General features: G+C 46.0%; 1 protein-coding gene, 1 non-coding gene and 1 pseudogene across 2 annotated transcripts; 2 read left to right on the top strand and 1 right to left on the bottom strand.

Moving 5' to 3' along the window:
• Positions 1–771: 771 nt before the first annotated feature.
• On the top strand, positions 772–2,045 carry LOC122132360 (annotated as a pseudogene).
• Positions 2,046–11,469: 9,424 nt separating this feature from the next.
• On the top strand, positions 11,470–12,126 carry LOC116222929 (complement C1q and tumor necrosis factor-related protein 9A-like). The gene has a single exon (XM_042707145.1). The coding sequence runs from the start codon at positions 11,470–11,472 to the stop codon at positions 12,124–12,126; it is 657 nt and encodes a 218-aa protein (XP_042563079.1).
• Positions 12,127–13,837: 1,711 nt separating this feature from the next.
• Positions 13,838–13,966, bottom strand: LOC122132361. The gene has a single exon (XR_006152202.1). It is a non-coding gene; the product is annotated as a U4atac minor spliceosomal RNA (small nuclear RNA).
• Positions 13,967–14,248: the final 282 nt, after the last annotated feature.

Raw genomic sequence — 14,248 nt, 5'->3', positions numbered from 1 at the left:
CTAACCATCAAACAGAGGGACATTTTCACAGAGAGCTCTTATGGAGGTCAGGGATGAGTTTGGGATTTAAGAAGGCTGGATAAGTGTGGGCATTCATAGAACTTTCTGGAAAGTTTGGATTTACTGTTGACGAATTTGAAGTCGTAGCCCAGGGTTAAAAGCTCCACACACACAGTCTGCAGGCTCTGGAGCCAAATCTGCTAGAGCCCACAGGGCTGAAATGATAATAAATTGGTAATGATAAAAAAAAAATCAACATTTAGTCTAATCTAAATCAAACTATCTATATCGACTAAATGTAGTCAGTTTTTCAGTATTATATATTTATATTTCATCAATATTTATATAATCCCATTAAGTCACCCAATGAAGCACTACCTGCCCTGCATGAGGGGCGACAGGTTTGCACTTTCCCACAACACTGATAACTGAACAACCAGATATGTCCTGGAAAAAAACATTATATCGGTGTCCCTGGACTTGTGAAACCTCCATAAATAATCACTAAATAACTAAATAAGTCTCGTAAAGTACTACTACAACTGCTAACACTATTACTACCTCCAAATCTAAACATTTCCTTTTTAAGTCTATATGTTTCTACAGACTTCTCTCCTCTCTGGTATGACATTGCAGCCTCAGATGAACCGAATATGAAGCCCCACCTGTGACAGGTTTGTATTTTCCCACAACACTGACCAGATATGTCCTGGAAAAGCTTCAATTTCTAATTCTGATCAGTGTCGCTGGACTTTATTTAACCCCAACACGTCATGACATTTCTTACATAATGAGTAACTGAGGCATATAAAAGAGGGTGTCTCAGGAGTGAGACTATCAACTTTCTACAACTACTACTACTACTACTACTACTGCTACTACTGCAAATACTACTACTGCTACTACAAAACTACTGTGTGTCAGCGAGGAAATTATATTAAAGATGAGGTCTGTCATCACACTGCTGGTGCTGCTGCTCCCCATGTGTGGATCTCTGACTCTGGGCACCCAGACTGATCTTCACACAGAGAGCCAGAGCACTGGGGCTGCTGCTGCTGCTGCTGCAGTCTCTACCCAGGTGGACATGTATGCTGAGCTCAGAGAACTCAGAGACATGGTGGACAAGCAAGGAATCACGTTAGTCGAGCAGAGAATGACTCTGAGCTTCACTCAGGATGAGTTAAAAAACACCAACGATCTGCTGAACAAAATAGTGGGTGAAAATGATGCTGTGAAACAAAGACTGGTGGCCAGTGAGACTAAAGTGGAGGCTCTGGAAAGAGTGAATTTAGCACAAGAGGCAGAGCTGACAGCTGTGAAGACCAGACTGGCTGCAAGTGAAACTGAAGTGGTGAATCTGAAGAAGGAAGCTGCAGCACAGACAGCTGATCTGAGGTCAGTTACTGAGAGACTGGTAGCTACTGAGACTGACATGGAGTACGTGAAGAAAGACACTGCAGCTCAAGAGGCAGAGCTGACAGTAGTGAAGACCAGACTGGCAGCCACTGAGACTGAAGTAGTGAATCTGGAGAAAGAGATTACAGAGAAACCCAAGGTGGCATTCTCAGCAGGTCTGACTAACTCAGGATACATAGAGTCTGGGAACACTGAGCTGAACTTGGTCTTCACTAAAACCATCACCAATGTTGGACAGGCCTACAGCAACATGACCGGCTTATTCACAGCACCAGTAAAAGGAGTCTACTACTTCAGATTCACAGTCATCGATAGACTTTCCTCACGCTCAATGTTTATCAAGATGATTAAGAATGGAGAGCAGGTCATGCAGTTGTATGATTATGATACTGATGGGCAGGTCTCCTATCTCTCCAGTGGTGTGACTCTGCAGCTGGAGGTGGGAGATGTAGTTAACATGAGAATCCCTGCAGGCTACAGGCTCTATGATCATCTGATAACTACAGCACCTTCAGTGGCTTCCTGCTCTTTACTCTTTGAAGGGAACACATTGCTCAACTGCTCATGTTGTCAAATGATAAATAATATGCTTCATGATCATGTTCAAATAAAGCAAATTTAAAATGTAATCCTTCTGTGTCATCATTGGAAATATTGAGCAATGCTTTATCAACAGATTAATATTTATTGAGTTTTTTTCCTGTTTTTAATCAAGAGGGTGGAGCCGAGAGAGAACAAATGCAGCAAATTAAAAAGAGAGAGAGAAAGTGTGTGTGTGTGTGTGTGTGTGTGTGTATGTGTGTGTTTGTGTGGTTAGTCAAAGCAAGGGCTGTTTCTCAGTGACTTTAAGTAGACCTGTGTATATGTGCATGCGTAAGCAAGTGTGTGTGAGATCACTGGTGGAAAATCTGTGTTCATGTTATGACAGTTTAAGCGAAGACTTCACTTGTCTCTTGGAAATGACTAGGAGCAATGTTCAAATAGAGAGGTGTGTGTGTGTGTGTGTGTGTGTGTGTGTGTGTGTGTGTGTGTGTGTGTGTGTGTGTACTATACCCTCCTAGCTGCCCCTGTGCAGTTACCCAATGTACTATACCCTCCTAACCCTTAACACCCTTCACCCTTCTGTGAGCAGTTACCCTACATGTTACCCCCTTCTAATGGCCCCAAATATAATACCCTACTGAAGGCTGGATAATCAAGACCTGGAAAAGCATCCTCCATCCAGCCTTCTAATGGTGTTTGGGTGGGGGTTGGGGGGAGATAGGGAGCACCCCACCCCTCGCCTCCACCCCAACCCTCCTCCTCACGCAGCTCCTCCTCCTCCTCCTGCTCCCAGATGATACAGGAGGAACATCAGTGGGTCTGTTTCATCCGTGACAGGTGGTTAAGAGAATGTCTGTACGGTAGCTTCCCCATAAGCTGTAATATGCAGACCACCACGTGTTCTATGCATTATGTAGGCCTGCTTCATAACTGCTGCTCACATCAGTTTCACTGCTCTGGTGTAAATGACTCCTTAGACCAAATTATCACCAGAGTGCTGCTGCACATGCTCACAGCGTCTGCACCCATGCGATCTCACTGTGGGAGGGCTTCATAAGCCCCTTCACTCCCCGCTGATGGCTTTGGGTTGGCTCTTACTGTGGAGAGGCATCAACGTGTACACACACGCTCACACACACGCTCACACACACACACTCACTGACACGCTCACACACACCACACACACACACACTCACTCACTCACACACTCACACACACACCACACACACACACACACTCACTCACACTCACACACACACACACTCACTCACACTCACTCACTCACACACTCACACACTCACTCACTCACTCACTCACTCTGTAGGATGGCCGGCCTCGCGGCAAGTGTCTCAGATGTTCGTTGGTCAATGGCAAATGTTTTAATGCCGGTTGCAGCAGGCAAACACGCCAGAATGGAGAAAAAGAAAACGAACAAAAACTCCAAAACAATAGATCTCAATAAATAAAAAATGCCCTAAACAATTCAGCTTCAACAAGGTAAAAGTAAACTCTCAATAATCCTGAGTTACGTAACAAGTTGTAGCGCTCCAATCTAAACAGTGCACATAGGTCGTCTAGAGGGGTTGGAAGTTGTTCCCCTTAGACTCGTCGCTCCCGAAGACCAGTTCTGCGCCGGTATTTATTTACCCCGGCCTGAACCATTACACATCACAAATCAATTAACCATAAAAATACATATTCCGACTCATTATCCACTCAATACATTTCCCTATAGTACTACCGACTACACAAATACACTCATATTATATTACATAGCACTTTACACCAGTTATCACACCCCTCTCCTCACACCAACTTGGCCTGTGCACGTCTGACGTGGATGCGCCCAAAGTTCAAAGGACCGTCCTGACTTTCTAATCGGGTTGTTCCTCTGTGTCACATCTGGAAGTCAACATGCCACACGATTTCAGTCCCGGTATGTTTGGTGGTTGTATGTCCAATATGTGGTACTGATCGTGGTGAAGTATGATGGTTGTTTGTGTGCATGTACCCCAAGCTGTGTACTGTGTGTGTTTTAGCAACGGAATGTACTACCTTAGCGGTAACGGGCAGCCGCACCGTTACACACTCACAAGCACACACTCACACTCACACACACGGGGGCAGGGAGAGGGAGTAGGACCGTAGAGGGAGGATGGGGGCGGGGCTTGCCATCTGTCCATCTGCAGGAGGTGGGCGGGGTTCCCTCGAGTGTTTGGGTGGGCATGAACCAGTCCCTGTGGGTGTGCATGTGTGCATGTGTGTGTGTGTCTTCTGCGTGTGTGTAGGTGTGTGTCTCCTCAGGTGTGTGTGTTCATTCATGCACATAGTTGTGTCTCGCTAGGTTCTGTGTGTTTCCACACACAAAAAACGATGGACACGTCTGTCTGTCCCAAGGCTATCTGTGTGTTGTGTGTATGTGTTTGTTTGTCTTTCTTTAGGCCAGTGTATGTATCTGAAGGGGGTTGTGTGTGTGTGTGTATGCATGTGTGCGTTTGTGTGTGCGTGCGTGCTGATTATGATTTAAAAGACCGATTCTTACTTCTAAAACAGAAAGGCAAGGTATCTCCCTGACTAGAATAACGCTGGAGCCCCTACACACGCACCATGACGAGCTCCAGGCGTGCCTCTCTGACAGGCTAAACTTGCCTCGTCATCGCTAACCTCTCTGCCAGGCTAAACTTGCCTCGTCATCGCTAACCTCTCTGCCAGGCTAAACTTGCCTCGTCATCGCTAACCTCTCAGCCAGGCTAAACTTGCCTCGTCATCGTTAACCTCTCTGCCAGGCTAAACTTGCCTCGTCATCGCTAACCTCTCTGCCAGGCTAAACTTGCCTCGTCATCGCTAACCTCTCTGCCAGGCTAAACTTGCCTCGTCATCGTTAACCTCTCTGCCAGGCTAAACTTGCCTCGTCATCGTTAACCTCTCTGCCAGGATAAACTTGCCTCGGCATCGTTAACCCGTCACGGCACAACGGGCTTCCTCTGTGGCCTCCCTGGCTGGGTGGCTGGGTGGGTGAACGCTCCGCCTTCTGCTCGGCGCTCCCTGCCGCTCTATCAGCTGGCCTGCCACATGACTGCTGTTGACATTAACAGCCCTAACCACTGGGTGATGCCCTCGGAGTGTGTACACACTCACACGTGTGCAGAACACTTGATGTATTGTTGTTTTAAAGGGGCCGGACTAGCAGGAAGATAAGATGTGTGTGTGTGTGTCTGTGTGTGTGTGTGTGTGTGTGTGTGTGTCTGTGTGTGTGTTATAAAGGGTCCGGACCAGAAGGAAGATAATGCAGGTGTGTGTGTTGTTGTAAAGGGGCCGGACCAGCAGGAAGAAAAGGCAGGTGTGTGTGTTAGTGTGTGTATGGTGATGGCGGAGTTGTGTTCTGGCCAGAGAGTGCTCTGATTGTTCCCAGGTATGTGTAGGAGGTGTTGTATTGTGCAACATTGGAAAGCATTGTGTGTGTATTTGTGTGTGTGTGTGTGTGTGTGTGTGTGTGTGTGTGTGTGTGTGTTTGTGAGCAAGCGGATGCCCTTTGAAAGGAACTTAAGAGGTGGCGTTTCATGAATAGCAGCAGCTAAACTGACAGTCATCTTTGCTCAGCAGAACCAATAGCTGGGATTGGATTCTCCCATGTGTAGCGTCTAGTGAACACAGCATTCTGGGATTGGATGCTTCCACGAGTAGCGTCTAGTGAACACAGCATTCTGGGATTGGATGCTCCCACGAGTAGCTTCTAGTGAACACAGCATTCTGGGATTGGATGCTCCCATGTGTAGCGTCTAGTGAACACAGCATTCTGGGATTGGATGCTCCCACGAGTAGCGTCTAGTGAACACAGCATTCTGGGATTGGATGCTCCCACGAGTAGCGTCTAGTGAACACAGCATTCTGGGATTGGATGCTCCGACGAGTAGCGTCTAGTGAACACAGCATTCTGGGATTGGATGCTCCCACGAGTAGCGTCTAGTGAACACAGCAGAAGCCGTGCGTCAGTGCGGGTAGTGCTCACAGTGGCCAAGAGATGAGCAGGCGGAACTGCATCAGAAATGGCAGAATAATAACATGTCTAATCAGATGACCCTTACAGTGGTGACCACTTTATTAAACCTCGTCAGACGAGACTATGACCAGGCCCTCCGTTTGATAGCTGTGGAGAAAAAGAAGAGCTAGGCTTTGCAGGAAAAGGCCTGCATAAGGGTGTGTGTGTGTGTGTGTGTGTGCTGGCGTGTGTGTGTGTGTGTGTGTGTGTGTGTGTGTGTGCTGGAGTGATCGTGTCACCAGTCAGACAGCAGCTGTATGCCAGCTGATAGAGAGAAGACTGCTGTCTCTGTGTCTGTGGGGAGGGGAGGGAGAGGGATTTTTTTTGGGGGGGGGGGGGGGGCTAGAGAAAAGACTACTGCCTCTAAGTCTGCATTGAAGAAGGGAACTAGAAGAGAGGGAGAGCGATAGAGAAAGAGTGACAGATAGAAAAGAGAGAAGGAGAGAAAGAGGAGAGAACACTTCTGTCCCCCTGTGTAGGGATGAAGGCAGACAGGAGGCAGTGAGCGGGACAGAGAGAGAAAGGCTAGAGGAAATGAGAGAGAGAGAGAGAGAGAGAGGGAGGAGAAGGAGGAGTGTGGCACTAGTCTCCTCCAATTCCAAGAGGGAAATCACCAGACTTTACCCTGGAAGTGTGTGTGTGTTGTGTGTGTGTGTGTTCGTTTGGTTGTGTTTTGTAATGCCGCTATAAAACTGACATTGGGCTTTCTCTCGACTGCTCCTCTGCGTCAGGTCTCCCTTAGGCTGTGTCTGTGTGTGTGTGTGTGTGTGTGTGTGTGTGTGGGGGGGGGGGCCTTGCTCAGTCCTGTGTGCTGGACAGCAGCTGCAGTGGACTGGCTCTGTTGTTCTCTGATACTGTGCTCAACTGTAGCTCCTGTGCTCTTTAAAACCAATTAGAGTCTCTGCACACACACACACACACACACACACACACACACACACACACACACACACACACACACACACACACACACACACACACACACACACACACACACACACACACACACACACACACACACACACACACACACGCACACACACACACACGGCAGGACGCAGCGCAAGTTTCTAGGGTTTGTTCGCTAGAAAACATATATGTTCCTTAAAGCTCTTTGATGAAGCAGTCTTTGAATAACTCCTTTGGACCATGTTTAGTGTCAGTTGGATACTTTTGTAAACCCTTTGGCTCGAAGCTTGTGCAAATACCCTTTATAGGACCTTTTAGCCGTGGGGGCAGTTAAATTGCCATCTCTTAGGATCGTGTAGTCTTTGACCTCGGAAACGGTTCTTGAACGATTGAACTACATAGATCCCTGTAAAGCCTCTGAGAGCTCCAGGTCCTTCTCAGCTTACAGATCACTCTAAGCATCCTGTAGATTTCAGATGACTCTAAGCATCCTATAGATTTCAGATGACTCTAAGCATCCTATGGATTTCAGATCACTCTAAGCATCCTGTAGATTTCAGATGACTCTAAGCATCCTATGGATTTCAGATCACTCTAAGCATCCTATGGATTTCAGATGGTGTGAGCGCTGTGATGTGAGGGCTGTTTAAATAGATCTGTAGTGTGGTGCTGCAGGCCTGCTGTCAGTGTAAATGGGCCCACGGCAGAGATCAATACGGTACTGGGCCCACAGAAGGATCAATACCCTACTGGGCCCACGGAGGGGATCAATACTGTACTGGGTCCACAGAAGGATCAATACTGTACTGGGCCCACAGAAGGATCAATACTGTACTGGGCCCACAGAAGGATCAATACTGTACTGGGCCCACAGAAGGATCAATACTGTACTGGGCCCACAGAAGGATCAATACTGTACTGGGCCCACAGCAGAGATCAATACTGTACTGGGCCCTACTGTATGGTTGTTAGGCAGAGAGCTCGTATGCAGGTCAGGGATGAGTTTGGGATTTAAGAAGGCTGGATAAGTGTGGGCATTCATAGAACTTTCTGGAGAAAGTTTGGATTTACTGTTGATGAAGTTGAAGTCATAGCCCAGGGGTAGAAGCTCCACACACACAGCCTGCAGGGCTGGAGTAAGGAAATGATAAAACATTGGTATTGATAAAAAAAATTTAAAACACAACTATATCGACTAGTTTCTCAGGACCTTCCATCATCAATATTTATATAATTCCATAAAGTCACCCAAAGATCTATTTTGCTTATTTCTTTTTCCTCTTCTACAGTTTTTGTAATTATTTGTGACTATTTGTATTTGGTGAGAACTAGATCCTCACTAGCATTCACAGAAGGAGTAGATGTGATTCTTATTCTAAGACGAAGGGGTGAAATAAGGACATGAAGCACTACCTGCCCTACATGATGGGTGAAAGGCTGGCACTTTCCCACAACACTGATAACTGAACAACCAGATATGTCCTGAAAAAAACACCATATCAGTGTCCTTGGACTCCAGTTCACCCCGAAAGTGATGAAACCTCCATAAATAATCACTAAATAACTTAAAAAGAGAGGGTGTTCAAAGACTGAGTCTCATAAAGTCAGGGCTCTCAAGTTTTGAAGACAGGCAAGAGTGACATACCCCCCCCCCCTCCCGGCCACGCCCCCATTCCGCCCGCCCCTCCCCTGCCGTATGCCCACAGACCAGCCCTGCCCCCCCTCCCCCATATTATTATTAGTGTTTTGTTGTTGTTAATAATTGATCAGACTTGCAGAAAAGATTTGACACATGGCACTGACAATTCAACCAATTACTAAGTATTAATTCAATGTGGGAGAGAGAGAGAGAATTATGACTTGTGTTGTTTATTGTAGGTGTTTGTTGCCTTTTTGGACTCTTCATTTTTGGTGTTGGTTCCCATTATATATGCCATAGTCATAGAATTGGATGTATTAATTAGGAAAAATGGTATTCATGAACATTGTAGTCAACCTTATGCATTTAAATGTACCTTGACCTCTTGCACACTCGTCTCTGCAGTCACTGGCAAGTAAAAGTTTTTGACTGCGCTGGTTGACTTCAGTGCTTGCTGTTTGGCCTGATGCCCCTTACTGCCTATGTGCCTCGTCACATCCCGCACACCTGGATGGGCACAGGAGTTCTCTTGGCGGCAGATAGAGCACCAGTAATATGAGCTGGTGCTTCCTACAGTAATAAATGGCCATTTAGAGGTCCATTCACTATTAAAAGAGGTCTTGTAGGTGGCTGCTCCTGGGACTATTCTCCCTTTTGTTCTAGCCATCTCCTCCACTGTTTCTTCCACCATCTCTTCCACCGTCTCCTCCTCCTCCACCTGTACTGTCTCTTCTTCTTCCACCTGTACTGTCTCTTCCTCTTCCACCATCTCCTCCTCTAATGTGTTTACGTTCTCTCGGCCTACTCTGGCCTTTTTAGGGGGCTTTCCTCTTTGGGCGAAGGACAGGATGCTTGTTTGTTTTTTACCAGACATCTTTGAAAGACAGATGCAATGATTAATGCATCCATGGCCAGGATATTTATACCATGCTAGTATGCCTAATGAGCTCGCGATTCACAACTTCACGTGAAGAAGCCTCGGGAATCTGAATAGAATGTTCAAGCAAACACATTTACAAAAAATAATGCCCATAACATCATTGAATATTAAGGGCTGCCTAATATTCGTTCGAATTATAGGCTATATATATTTTTAATAGGCCTACTCGAATTTATTATAGCCTATTAACGAAGTTCGGAGTCAAAGCTATAGCCTAGCCCTAGTGAAAAGGCAAACTGTGTTGCCTACAAACACTCACAAAAACTGATGCTAATTATCTAGGAAATATTCTCTAACTGCAGTCAAGTTGTCATTGCTTTTGTCAAACCATTGTGAATTTGTTGTAACATTAAAACAGGAGACGACTTGCTCTGTGTAGAAGACTGATGCTCGGAGCTCCAGTGGTTTCCTCAGGTTAAGGAAACTTTCGGAAGATCAGTCGCGCGCAATTCCAGGATGCTTTATTTTCATTGGTTGCTGGATTAAATCTTACCCAGATACAACAGATACAAAAGACACTTTTTTTTCTGATTGGCTATTTTTTTTATTTTTTTTTATTGGCTGATAATTGGCACCTCACGGCAGAACTCCAGGGGATTCGGGGAGACGTGCTTGATTCCTCCATGGTGAGGGCAGCGCGGCCAGGTCATGTTAGCGCGCTGCGACACATTAAATAGCCTAGAGTTTTTTTTCAGCGTGAGAAATACGATGTGTGGCGGGAGTGCGTGATTAAAGACCGAAATGAGTGACTGTCACGCTCAATGCGTGACACTTGAGAGCCCTGTAAAGTACTACTGCAACTGCTAACACTATTTACTACCTCCAATTTCCTTTTTAAGTCTATATCTTTGTAGAGACTTCCCTCCTCTCTGGTATGACATTGCAGCCTGAGATGAACACAATATGATGCCACACCTGTCCTACATTATGGATGACAGGCTTGTATTTTCCCACAACACTGATAACCAGATATGTCTTGGATAAAATCAACATATCAGTGTCCCTGGATTTAGTTCACCCTGAAAGCAATGAAACCTCAATACATAATTACTAAATAACGTATAAAAAGAGAGTATACAAATAAAGACTTCCTTCCTCTCTGGTATGAAATTACATCCTCAGATGAACACAATATGAAGCCACACCTGTCCTACATAATGTGATATATTCATGTATATCAGTTCTTACATAATGAGTAACTGAGGCATATAAAAGAGGGTGTCTCAGGAGTAAGACTAACAACCTTCTTCAACTACTACTACTGCTACTGCTGCAAATACTACTACTGCTACTACTACTACTGCAAATAGTACTACTGCTACTACTACTGCTACTGCAAATACTACTACTGCTACTATAAAACTACTGTGTGTCAGCGAGGAAGTGATGTTAAAGATGAGGGCTGTTATCACACTGCTGGTGCTGCTGCTCCCCATGTGTGGATCTCTGACTCTGGGCACCCAGACTGATCTTCACACAGAGAGCCAGAGCACTGGGGCTGCTGCTGCTGCTGCTGCTGCTGAAGTCTCTGCCCAGCTGGATGTCTCTGCTGAGCTCAGAGAACTCAGAGACATGGTAGTGGAGCAGAGAATGACTCTGACCTTCACTCCTGATGAGCAACAGAACACCAAATATCTGCTGAACAAAATAGTGGGTGAAAATGATGCAGTGAAACAAAGACTGGTGGCTAGTGAGACTAAAGTGGAGGCTCTGGAAAGGGTGAATTTAGCACAAGAGGCAGAGATGACAGCTGTGAAGACTGATGTGATGAACCTGATCAAGGAACATGCAGCACAAGATGCAGAACTGACAGCAGTGAAGACCAGACTGGCTGCAAGTGAAACTGAAGTGGTGAATCTGAGGAAGGAAGCTGCAGCACAGACAGCTGATCTGAGGTCAGTAACTGAGAGAGTGGCAGTCACCGAGACTGACATGGAGCACGTGCAGAAAGACACTGCAGCACAACACACAGACCTGACCACTATGAAGACTGAGGTGGAGAAACTGAAATTGGAACAAGCAGCACAAGAGGCAGAACTGGTAGTGCTGAAGACAAGGATGGACACTGGTGAAGCCCAAGTGGAGACCAGACTGTCTGCCAGAGAGACTGAGGTGGAGAAACTCAAAATCGAACACGCAGCACAAGAGGCAGAGCTGACAGAAGTGAAGACCAGAGTGGCAGTCACTGAGACTGAAGTAGTGAATCTGGAGAAAGAGATTACAGAGAAACCCAAGGTAGCATTCTCAGCAGCTCTGACTGACTCAGGATACATAAAGGCTGGGAATACTGTTTTGAACTTGGTCTTCACTAAATCCATCACCAATGTTGGACAGGCCTACAGCAACATGACCGGCTTCTTCACAGCTCCAGTAAAAGGAGCCTACTACTTCAGATTCACAGTGTCAGATGTACTTTTCTCAACATACATGCATATCAGTATGTATAAGAATGGAGTGCAGGTCATGCAGTTGTATGAGTATGAAAATGGGCAATACAAATACAACTATCTCTCCAGTGGTGTGACTCTGCAGCTGGAGGTGGGAGATGATGTTAACATGAGAATCCCTGCAGGCTCCAGGCTCTATGATGATTCTTATAACCGCAGCACCTTCAGTGGCTTCCTGCTCTTTACTCTTTGAAGGGAACACACTGCTCAAATGCTCATGTTGTCAAATGATAAATAATATGCTTCATGATCATGTTCAAATAAAGCACATTTTAAAATGTAATCCTTCTGTGTCATCATTGGAAATATTGAGCAATGCTTTATCAACACAGATTAATGTCTATTGAGTGTTTTTCTTTAATAAGAGTGTGGAACCAAGAGAGAACAGATGCAGCAAATGAAAAGGACAGAGAGAGAGAGAGCGAGAGAGTGTGTGTCTGTGTGTGTGTGTCTGTGTGTGTGTGTGTGTGTGTGTGTGTGTGTGTGTGTGTCTGTGTGTGCGTGTGTGTGCGTGTGTGTGCGTGTGTGTGCGTGTGTGTGTGGGTGTGCGTGTGGTTAGTCAAAGCAAGGGCTGCACCCCGCACCTCGCCTCCACCCCAACCCTTCTGCGTGTGTAGGTGTGTCTCCTCAGGTGGTGTGTGTGTGTGTGTTCATTCATGCACATAGTTGTGTCTGTCTAGGTTCTATGTGTTTCCACACACAAAAAACGATGGACACATCTGTCTGTCCCAAGGCTATCTGTGTGTGTGTGTATGTGTTTGCACCTGTTTGTCTTTCTTTAGGCCAGTGTATGTATCTGAAGGGGTGTGTGTGTGTGTGTGTGAGAGTGTGTGTGTGTGTGTGTGTGTGTGTGTGTGTGTGTGTGTGTGTGTGTGTGTGTGTGTGTGTCCACCACAACGTGGCCAGACTCAGAGCTTTGCTGCCGTCTCTACCCTCTCAGTTCCTGTGGCACTTTGCCAGGTCTGGCACTCCTGTGTGTGCGTGTGCGTGTGCGCGTGCGCGTGCGTGTGTGCGTGTTTTAACGCGTGCAGACATCCGTGTCTGTGTCTTTTTGTGTTTGAATTTGTATGGAGGTGGGTTCGTGTGTGTGTGTGTGTGTGTGTGTGTGTGTGTGTGTGTGTGTGTGTGTGTGTCTCTCTCTGTGTGTGTTTGGAATACACATACAAATGTAGGGCAAGGACAGGGCCCTTGTGAGCATGTGGTTACAGAGGGCAAGCGTGAATAAGAAGCAAGGATCATCTCTGTGTGTGTGTGTGTGTGTGTGTGTGTGTGTGTGTGCGTGTAGGGCGTCTGTAAAAATAGGGCAAGAAAATATTTAGTGTGTGTGTTTTGAAGCGAGCACGTGTGAATGTGGAACAACTATATGTGCAGCTAGATGATGGACAGGCACGTCTACTTGAGTTTGTGTTTGTGTGTGTGTGTGTGAGAGTTTGAGAGTGTGTGTGTGAGAGTTTGAGAGTGTGTGTGTGTGTGTGTGTGTTGTTCCTCCCCCAGACATTCTCTCTGTTCTCTTTTCTTCTCTCCTGGCCAAGTTCTAGCACCATGTCATCAGGATAATTACAGTAATTCTCTCTCTCTCCTCTCTCTTTGTCTCTCCCCCTCTCTCTCTCTACCTCCCTCCCTTCCCCCTCCCCTTAGAACAAAGGATCAGGATTACACAACCAGACACATTTAATGACTACCTTATAATCAACTCCGCTGTCTGGGCAGATATAGTACGTCTATATAATGTGTGTAGGTTTATAGTGTAACTTTAGTTTCAGTTACTAGTAATGGTAATATCACAGTTTACAATTTGCATGTTTTGGGCTGGGACAGCAATTGTGTTTGTATTGGTATGTTCCACAAGGTGGCAGTGTTCTCACTGCTGGTTTGAGTGCAAATTATTACTTTGTACATTTAAGGGTTCCAAAAATTGCACCATAGCCCAGGCATTGCTGCCTAGGTGATGCACATGTGTTGTCATGGCGTCAGCAGAGATGCTCTCACTAGACGTTCATTGAGCAGCTCTCACACCCCATGACAAAGATGGTTGCCATGGCGAGGTCTCCACAGAGGGATGGTTCACCAGTGCTAGTTTTCTTCATGACAGTGATGACGTCCTTTTTTCCTCTTTGAGGGAAGTTCAACATTGTTTATCTAAAGCTGGACTCATTTCTTCATGTGTAGTAGGGTTCAAATGGGCATTGGATGATCACTGTGCTCGTAAAAAAAAAGAGTTTAGATAGAAAAGTGTTCCATTACCCATAATCCTGTGCAGAGTCCATTTGCATTTGATGTGAAACCACAGAGCCAGACATTGAGGTCAGATGATG

This window comes from Clupea harengus, unplaced genomic scaffold, assembly GCF_900700415.2.
Source record: "Clupea harengus unplaced genomic scaffold, Ch_v2.0.2, whole genome shotgun sequence".
Classification (NCBI taxonomy): Eukaryota; Metazoa; Chordata; class Actinopteri; order Clupeiformes; family Clupeidae; genus Clupea; species Clupea harengus.
The sequence above is the reverse complement of the archived record's forward strand: the minus strand, read 5'-3'. Positions and strand labels throughout refer to the sequence as shown.